The 9773-nt window shown below is 41.6% G+C and overlaps 3 protein-coding genes across 3 annotated transcripts; 2 read left to right on the top strand and 1 right to left on the bottom strand.

Annotated features, from left to right (window-relative positions):
* On the top strand, window positions 1-935 carry LOC130501312 (pentatricopeptide repeat-containing protein At5g61800-like; the record flags this gene model as incomplete). Its single annotated transcript, XM_056996200.1, is given in 1 exon segment — window positions 1-935. A coding segment is annotated over 1 exon segment (814 nt), but the record flags the coding sequence as incomplete, so codon positions are not given.
* A 402-nt stretch (window positions 936-1337) lies between these two features.
* LOC130501315 (calnexin homolog 1-like) lies at window positions 1338-3741 on the top strand. Its single transcript, XM_056996203.1, has 5 exons — window positions 1338-1499; window positions 1595-1664; window positions 1842-3046; window positions 3154-3264; window positions 3360-3741. The coding sequence occupies exons 1-5, from the start codon at window positions 1410-1412 to the stop codon at window positions 3531-3533; spliced, it is 1650 nt and encodes a 549-aa protein (XP_056852183.1). The 5' UTR covers window positions 1338-1409; the 3' UTR covers window positions 3534-3741.
* A 355-nt stretch (window positions 3742-4096) lies between these two features.
* LOC130501314 (ribonuclease TUDOR 2) lies at window positions 4097-9380 on the bottom strand. Its single transcript, XM_056996202.1, has 15 exons — window positions 9223-9380; window positions 8708-8892; window positions 8463-8537; window positions 8239-8355; window positions 8045-8152; window positions 7705-7911; window positions 7404-7616; window positions 7214-7321; window positions 6776-6946; window positions 6482-6679; window positions 5817-6389; window positions 5530-5718; window positions 5170-5445; window positions 4686-5063; window positions 4097-4589 (listed from the first exon to the last, which is right to left on the bottom strand). Exons 2-15 carry the CDS (start codon window positions 8867-8869, stop codon window positions 4407-4409), a joined length of 2958 nt encoding a protein of 985 aa, XP_056852182.1. The 5' UTR covers window positions 8870-8892; window positions 9223-9380; the 3' UTR covers window positions 4097-4406.
* Between the last annotated feature and the right edge of the window lie 393 nt (window positions 9381-9773).

Below are 9773 nucleotides of genomic sequence, written 5' to 3'. Positions count from 1 at the left end.
TTGCAGAGAAGCGATCGGCCTCTTCGACGAAATGGTTGCTCGTGGATTTAAACCTGATAACGTCGCAATTGTCTCTACTCTCTCGGCTTGTGCACGGTCGGGGGACTTGGAGAAAGGGAGAGCTATACATGATTACGTTAAAAGTAACGGGCTTTTCGTTGATTCGTTTTTAGCTACTGGGTTGGTTGATCTCTATGCGAAATGCGGTTTCATCGAGACAGCGATGGAGATCTTTAGTTTATGTTCGGACAAGACTCTGTTCACATGGAATGCTATGATCACCGGTCTTGCAATGCACGGTTACGGCGAGGTAACTGTTGATTACTTCCGTAGGATGGTTGGCTCGGGTGTCAGACCTGATGGTGTAAGCTTTATAAGCGTGTTAGTGGGTTGCAGCCATGCCGGTCTAGTTGATGAAGCCAAGAAGCTTTTCGACCAAATGGGGTCGAAGTATGATGTCGACAGAGAGATGAAACATTACGGGTGCATGGCGGATTTGCTGGGAAGAGCGGGGTTGATCGAAGAAGCAGCGGAGATGATTGAGAAAATGCCTAGAGATGGAGGGAAGAGAGAGAAGCTGTTGGCGTGGAGCGGTCTGTTGGGAGGGTGTAGAATCCACGGGAACATAGAGGTGGCGGAGAAAGCTGCAGAGAGAGTTAGGGAGCTGAGTCCAGAGGATGGAGGAGTGTATAAAGTGATGGTGGAGATGTATGCAAATGCTGAGAGATGGGAGGATGTGGTTAAGGTTAGGCAAGTGATGGAAAGAGATGAGAGAGTGAACAAGAGTGCTGGATTTAGTAGAGTTATGTCCTAAGTCCTCATTACCGTATCATCATTTGGACTTGTATTAGTATTTACAAATTCAAATTTTTTTTTATCATAGTTGAATATTTGTATTTTTAAGTAATAAATCTTTGTATATTCGTTGCCAAATCAAATCTATTAATAAATAACATATGATATAAATTATGATTTGTAAATTAATAACACAAAAGTTCTGCATAAATTTTAAAATCATAGAAGAAATAAAATTCAGTTTAGTTTGAATGGCCAAATTCAGTTAAAGTACACAAATTAATAATTCCTCAAGTATAGAGCTGAAAGACTCTTTGTCGCTTAGAGACTCTACAACTGTTTAGTAGGGCCAGCCTAACAGACTAAACAGTAGCAAACATAACTGTGCACGTAGGAGAGCGCGCTTTTAACTGACGTGGCGGCTAATGAGTGGTTACCATCGCGTGGCAAGAGATCTCATTGGTGGAAAAAACTAATTGACTTCAAGACCGAGTCTACGGGAATTAATAAATATCTTCTGAAAAAGTAAGTATTTTTGGGGAAATAAACACTCTACTACTCTCTTCTCTTCTCCGATCTGATCTCCGATTAGATCCTGAGGTTCCGTTTTTCCAATGATGAGAGACCGGCAACTATTTTCCGGCCTTTTGCTTATCTTAACATTCGTTTCGCTCCAGAAGCTTTGCTACTGTGACGATCAGACGGTAATTTTTAGAAAAGCAAAAAAAAAAACGGAAAATGTGTGTTTTGGGTAGATCTGTGATTAATATTTTAAATGGATTTCTCGTTTTCTTTTCAGGTGTTGTATGAATCGTTCGATGAGGCATTCGAAGGTCGCTGGATAGTTTCGAAGAATGGTGATTACGAAGGTATTTGAATATATCTTCAAAACTCACTCACGTACGGTGGTGCATTGTAGTTAGTAGTATTGTGTCCGTGTAGTCACTATTAGGAAGTTTGGTGGACCCAAGTGAGTGGTGATGTGTTGCCTTGAGCATATAGTAGTTAGTAGTATTTGTTAAAACCTCTTTTATCTGTTTTTTCAGGTGTATGGAAGCATGCAAAGAGCGAGGGACATGATGACTACGGACTTCTCGTGAGCGAGAAAGCCCGTAAGTACGGCATAGTGAAAGAGCTCGACGAGCCTCTAAACCTCAAGGAAGGAACAATTGTTCTCCAGTACGAGGTTCGTTTCCAGGAAGGGCTAGAGTGCGGTGGTGCTTACTTGAAATACCTCCGTCCTCAAGAAGCCGGATGGACAGCCGAGGGTTTCAACAGCGAATCACCTTACTCCATCATGTTTGGGCCTGACAAGTGTGGAGCCACGAACAAAGTGCATTTCATCTTGAAGCACAAGAACCCCAAGAGCGGCGAGTACGTTGAGCACCACTTGAAGTTCCCTCCCTCTGTTCCTCACGACAAGCTTTCACATGTCTACACCGCCGTTTTGAAACCCGACAACGAGGTTACGATTCTGGTTGATGGAGAGGAGAAGAAAAAGGCTGATTTGCTCTCTAGAGAAGACTTTGAGCCTGCGTTGATCCCTGACAAGACAATCCCTGACGCTGAAGACAAGAAGCCAGAGGACTGGGATGAGAGAGCCAAGATTCCTGATCCTAACGCGGTGAAGCCTGAGGACTGGGACGAGGATGCACCGATGGAGATTGAAGATGAGGAAGCTGAGAAACCGGAAGGGTGGTTAGACGATGAGCCTGAGGAGGTGGATGATCCAGAGGCGACCAAACCTGAAGATTGGGATGACGAGGAAGATGGTATGTGGGAGGCACCAAAAGTTGACAACCCCAAGTGTGAAACAGCACCAGGATGTGGGGAATGGAAGAGACCGATGAAGAGGAACCCTGCATACAAGGGGAAGTGGAGTGCACCTCTGATAGACAACCCTGCTTACAAGGGAATCTGGAAACCCAGAGACATCCCTAACCCTGACTACTTTGAGCTAGACAGGCCTGATTTCGAACCCATTGCAGCTGTAGGTATAGAGATCTGGACGATGCAAGACGGTATCTTGTTTGACAACATGTTGATAGCGAAAGACGAGAAGGTCGCTGAGAGTTACAGGCAGACCACTTGGAAGCCTAAGTTTGACGTTGAGAAAGAGAAACAAAAGGCAGAAGAGGAAGCTGCCGGCTCTTCTGCAGATGGTCTCAAGAGCTACCAGAAGGTTGTGTTTGACCTCTTGAACAAGGTTGCAGACATATCTTTCCTAAGTGCGTACAAGTCTAAGATCACGGTAAGTTTCTCTCTCCCTCATTTTTAAAACCATGTTTGCAATTTGTTATATGATGATTTACTGAAGAGGAGCTAAAGAGGTGTGTGTGTGTGTCGTGGTTTTGGTAGGAAGTGATTGAGAAAGCGGAGCAACAACCTAACGTAACCATTGGTGTCCTCGTCTCCATTGTTGTAGTATTCTTGTCGATCTTCATCAGGCTTATCTTCGGGGGCAAGAAGGTACCCCTTTTGGAAAATTTGTAGCATTTGTTGTTGTGATATAAATGGGACAAGTGAAAGAGGTAAAGAAATGAAACATGGTGTGTTTGTAACAGCAAGCGGCGGCGGCAAGTGTGGAAAAGAAGAAACCAGAAGTAGGAGAGAGCTCAAAGAATGGGGAGACGCAACCCGACAGTGATATAAAGCCCCCAGCCGGAGGGATCCAAAGCAAGAAAGTCATGTACAACACCGACCCGAATGAATATCGCCGAACCAACCCGAACACTTGAGTAGGAGATCCGGTGCAATTGCTATGTTTTCGGAGCGCACCAGAAGGATGTGTGTGTGTGACGTTTTGTGGTTTCTAGTATAAAGTAGCGAGGTTAGTACCTAAGGCTAAGGGAAAGTGTATCATTTGGAGAGTGTTTCTCTGTGTATTTCTTTGTTTCCACTACTGTAACAGATCATTCAATAAGAGAAATCTATTTTTTTTTCCAATTGTGTTTTCTTGTTTTACATGCCGAGCATTTTTACTTGTTGCGAAATGAGCTACTTGAATGCTAGGGAATCTCTAGAACCGATAAAATATAAGGATTGTTCCACGTGGGTTAGATGTTCAAGCTGAAAGACCAAGAAAGATGCCAAACTCCAGTTTCCAACGGGTGTTGCTATTAATGTTTAACTCTAATAAGATTAGGCTCCAAGTCTTCTTTCAATAATCCGAATTGCCTTGAGCCACAGCCAATGATTCTGTTTCACAGTGAGCTACGACGTCCAACATATATATATACACACATATAAAGATATCTTCAACGACCTCGAGAAGATGAATTTTGGAGAAAGTTGCAAAAAATCGGAGAAAGAACAAACGACAATTAACATTAACCGAAGTATATAAAAAGTCCTCTCTTACGCTGTCGACTTCACCACCATTACTATGAGATCCTTCTGTCAAACAAAATTAAATAGCAAGTACTCCTAATTTAGAAAATCCTCAAGTCTATAAATTAAATTTTTAGAAAAGTATAACGAAAAAGTGTATTTCTAAACGTTACAAAAAGTTTGATGCCTTTGCAAGCAACATCTCTCTCTTCTTTAAATACAGACCGACGCTTCTCTATTCCCTCTTTGGAACCACCATTGATCGCCGGTGGACAAACACTTTACCCGCGACCAGGTTTCCTGACCGGACCACTGTCCTCATCATCAGATTGTATGTCTCCGTACTGCCAGATTCCGGTCCTAGATTTGCGAGCTTCGTCTTGGAACTTCTCAAGAGCATCAAGAGCGGCTTGCTTGTCTTTATGCTCCCATTTCTTGCGTTTCTCCATCCTCGCTATTCCTTCCTGTTGTTGTGCTCATAAACAACACACATTTCACTCTCAGGTTTTACATAATGAAACAAGAAATAAAATTGGAGAAGAGAAGGTAAGGAGCCTAACCTGAAGCATTGCTGCATTGACAGAGATTTCATCATCAACAGCGATGAGGGTAACAGCAAGCTCGGTTCCAGTTCCTTGGCCTTTCGCTTTGCCTCCTGAAGTATCTCTTTCCTCCACCACTGCCTTGAACTCTTTACCACTTCCCAGTGTTACCGTATGTAAATACTCTCCCGCTTCAGGACCAAAGTCGTCTTCCAGGCTTGGAACTTTTATGTAGGCAAGTCTGCAGAGCTGCGCGAGTCCTGGTGCTGAGGATACTGATGGCTCGATAGGTCGAACTGCGCTGTATGGAACTGTTTCTTGGTTTCCATAATCGATGTAGAACACTTCGAATCTGTCATCTGGAGATTGAACTGCTCCTCGTGGTGCATTAACAATCTGAATACAAAAGTAGAGGTTATACAATAAATAACAAAAAAAAACTGATTTAGTAAAAAGTAAAAACCGAAGAGATTCTTTTTAGAGGTTTGATGATTTTACTAACCATTGCACGGTTCCAGGAGTTATCGAGGCTAAACTGTGCAAGGACGATGTCACCCTTCTTAGGGTTAAACGATCCAACAATGGGAGCGTCTTTAAGACTCAGAGATGCAAGCTGGTTTTGAATCGAAGCTACTTTCTGATCGCCAACCGTCTGAACATAGAATCGTCCGCCTCCAAGCACTTCCGTGACAACAACCTTTAATGTTTCCTTATGCCTTGTTTCTACTTTTGAGCCACCATTTACAGCTTCCTCTCCTTCAACATAGTTTTCCCATATCTGTGTGAAATCATTTACGGTTTAGCGTGTTCAGTATTTTTTTTAAGGAAAAAAAAAGAGAATATCTATTGCTGGTGGTGTTACCTTGAGTTTCTGATTTTTAGCAGATCGTTCTGCCAATTCAAGAAGATGAGCTTCCAGAATCCTGTCTGCACCAAATCCAGTCTGCATTTTCGCTAGGCCGGCTTCAAGAAGGAACGTTGCTGCGTTGGTCCTTGACTCCCACATTGTTCCCAAGAAAGTGCCGGTTCTATCCACAGTTTCAACTTCAATCTATTATCATAAAAAGGACAATGTAAAGACACACTTATAGAAAAGAGTAAGATGATCTTACGTCTCATCATGACCATGTAAATATGTCTCCATTTTACCTCGACATCTCTCTGCATGATCTTACGCCTCATGAAAGCAATAGCATCCTCTGAATAGGGTTCGCCACGGCCAGGACATCTGACACCAGAGAATGCAAAGGCAATACTGCATGTTTCTTTTGGAATGTACAGCTTGAACCGATGTCCGCTCAGGACATATTCCACAACCGCAGATATTCTCCTACTTCTGTGCAGGGATGGCAAGAAATCTTTAGCCTTCTTGGCCGAGGACACAGTCAGGTCTGTGACGTGCATGACTGGAGACTCCTTTGCTGATTGAATTCCCTTCTTTCCTGCAATAGCACGAGCTTCAGCAGCCAGTAGAGCTTCGTAATGGTTTGACCTCTCTTCAAAGTCGCGATGTCTAACCACAGTCCCAAACCCTCGGGCGATAATGAGTTCCGCAATATTCACTCCAGGAGTTGCTGCAGCTGCTTCAGCTGTATCACCCTTTGTAGGAGAAGGAAGGAACACTGAGCCAAAATCCATGACCCTACTAGAATCACCAGCTCCAGAAGTAGTAACACCATCTGCTGGGCTAATCTTCCTTGAGTATTCCATTTGTACGGAAACCTACACATAGAAAAAGAAGTCAAGAGATCTTGCTCCTGTGACTGTGAGGTACAGCGAGATAATTAATGAAAGAAGGCACAAAGAATGTATACCTGTTTTCCAATAAGCTTTTGTCTTAGAAACTCCCTGGCTTCCCGAGCATAAGGGGCAGGTTTCTCCTCTCTGCGTGGGTTGCCCATTTTAGGAGACCTGATGCTCGAAAGACAAACTCTGCGCTCTGCCATTGGGCTCCCGAATGGGATAGAATCATCAGCAATTACTAAGCAGTCCCCGCTCACAACTTCCACTACCTGAAGAGAGTACAAACTAGTAAGGACTAAGAACTGCTGAAACGAGGAGGGAAGGCAATTATATATACCAAGATAAAAATGCAAGCATTTATTTACCTTCCCGGTAAAGTTTTGGTCATGAATTGCCTTCGAGTTGCTAGCTGGAGGGACATAGTTTGCCCACATTTTCACCCGGTTTTTCTTGCACTGAAGTTCTGCAGCTTTTAGCTTCTTTTTGGCTTCTTCCTCCATCATGTTAGCACTCCACTCAACATACTTTGCAAGACCCTGAGCAAAAGGTATCCCAACCAGTGTCATAACTTTTTCAACACCATCAAATATCATCTTCTACCAAGAAAACAACAAACTAATACAATGGCCCAACGAACTTAACCTAAAGTAAGTAGAAACTAAATAGACGGAAGAACATTTTTAGTTGGAGTTTCATGAATCTTTGATTATACCACCATCGGCAAAGTCAAACATTTATTGGTCAATTAGTTTCAATATCTAATCATGTCGAGAACAAATAACTATTTAGTTTAGACCACTTACATTTTCAACCAGCTCAAGACCCAAGTCTTTAACTTCTTCCCCAACGGAATAGTAAACTGACCCAATCAGATTGTTGAACTTGTCAACACCTTCAAGAACAATGCGAACCTGCAAAATCCCGCTCACTTTAGACCATCTAGATTTCAGATACAGATACATGTGAGTTTACTTTGTTGCAATTCCTCCTTACATCTCTATTAAGAACACGAAGCTCAGTAAAGTACTTGGCTTCCATAGCAAACGGATCAGAGGAAACCTCCACGGAAGATACTGCTGAGGCAGCGAGTCTTTGGGCTGATGTTAGAGGACCACGAGGCTCAGCAGAAGCATCTCCATTTGGAGCTGATGCAGCATCTGTCTCAACAACAGTTTCTTGTGTAGATCTCCTTCCCATTGATGGAGCCTGCATAAAATATATCCAGCACTCTTTATACCATGAAGTTCAAATGTAAACAGGAAAAAAGAAAAGAAGAAGAAACAGGACTACACACCTGAAGTCCAGCAACGAAAACTTGCACAAACTGAAACTCAGGAAGAAGATAAACTCGGATGGTACTGCCATCACGGACTTGCTCAACAATAGCTTCCATGGGCTTGCCTTTACTTGCAGCTAAAAGACCCATGGCATCAAAATTCCCAGAATCCCCAACGGCAGAAGGAGGAAGACTCCTGACAGATGCCTCGGCAGCACCAGGAACCTGGATCATGAAAGAGTACATGAGTCTAACTTTAATAAGTTAAAATCAGAGCAAAGTATGATTATGCAACTTTCAAGTTGGTTCAGGCTGTCCATGAACCCAAATTAAGAGAAATAGAAAAAGAGACACCAACCGTGCTCCAACGACCAAGCCCTTCCTGCTTAGCGAGTTCTTCAAGCTGTAACAGCTCCGAAATGTAAGGACTAACCTTATCCTTATTCTGCTGACCTGGCTCCCTGACCTATCCATAGTACAGGCATTTCTCCACCATATCAGAAAGCTGAGACGAAGGCTATCTATTTTTTTTTTTTAAATGGTTATTATTACCTTAGCCCAACCATTCTGAACAACAAGCTTAGCAAGATTTTCGTTGCCAAGGTAAACGGAGCCAAATTCTCTTCCAGCAATAGCTTCCACTTTGTAATCCACTTTGAAAGTAACCTCCTGCTCAAAAAAAAAAAAAAAATATAAAAAAACTGTAAAGACAAAGAAATAGTTTGAATCAAACAACATAGAGCATAGAGTTTGAACTTAGCAGCAGCACAACCCACCTTCCCAATGCAAAGCTTCCTCAGAAATTCCCTGCTTTCCCAGGCAAAAGGCTCATCAATACCTCCCCTCCGAGCCTGAAAATCAAGGACAAAACCAAACAATGAGAGAAAGCCTATAGTAAACAATAATCCATGTAAGCTAATGTTTCTAAATAATAAAAGCACACATGATATGTTTTGTAAGAAACTAAATTTTCTTTCTCCAAATATCATAATAATATCTGAAAAGTTATTTTGTAGCTCACCAATTTAGGAGCCATGAGAGAAGATAAAGTGATGGTCTTTTCGGGAGGTGGGCCAGCTCTGTTGTGGGTCAACGCCGTGATCACCAAGCAGTCTCCCGAGGTAACAGCCTTCACTCTCCCTTTGAACCACTGGTTCTCACTTGCTGCCGCCACGGACGCCATGTTTTTTTTTTCCTGGCTAAGACCTGCACGAGAGACAGACAGGGGAACAAAACAACAAAAAGTTAAGATTACTACAATCAAAAGAGTAGCCAGCACTAATCCATTTCTTTGTTATTTGATCTAGAAACGAAATCATGAAGCTCTCTACATTCATTCATCTCGATCGAGTTAATCGACAACACAACAAAAAAAAAAAACGATTTCTCACTAATCGGAATTAAGAAGAAAAAACGCGCGATCACAATACTACAAAAAGGAAACGGATCAGGTCTGCATCAATTTGAATCATCAAACAACAACAAAAGGATAGATCTATCTAACGACTGTTATATTGGTGATTCCGATGAACGAACCTGGATTGATCCGTGATGGGAAAACTAGCTAGATCTGAAGAATATAGATATCTTAATTCTCTATGATTTCAATAACAAAGAGCTGAGAGAGAATGACAAGTTGTGACAGAGAGAGAGAGTTAAAAGAAGGGATCTAACGAATGAGAGAGCTCAGACGAAGATTATGCAGAAGGATGTGGAAGGAAGACATTATAAACCACCACGAGGACATCATGATTAAATGAAAAAGTGGAATGGTTATGTCCGCCCTCGTACTTTCGATATATTACCATTCAATGCCCATTACTACTTAGATTCGTTTTTGTTCTTTTTTGCGGAAAATAGTTTGTTTCCATGAAAATGAATCAATTTTGTTATTAATTATACTTGTTTCAAAATAATGTATATTTTAGATTTTTCACATTTTTTTTAAAAAAATACGGAAAAATTTGATAATAAATATATTATTTTATGTATTTAGTTATTTTCTATAATTTTTAACCAATCAAAGTTTAACAAACATAATTAATATTTTTAAAATTTATAATTTTATATTATTATATACATTAAAA

This window comes from Raphanus sativus, unplaced genomic scaffold, assembly GCF_000801105.2.
Source record: "Raphanus sativus cultivar WK10039 unplaced genomic scaffold, ASM80110v3 Scaffold0162, whole genome shotgun sequence".
Classification (NCBI taxonomy): Eukaryota; Viridiplantae; Streptophyta; class Magnoliopsida; order Brassicales; family Brassicaceae; genus Raphanus; species Raphanus sativus.
The sequence above is the reverse complement of the archived record's forward strand: the minus strand, read 5'-3'. Positions and strand labels throughout refer to the sequence as shown.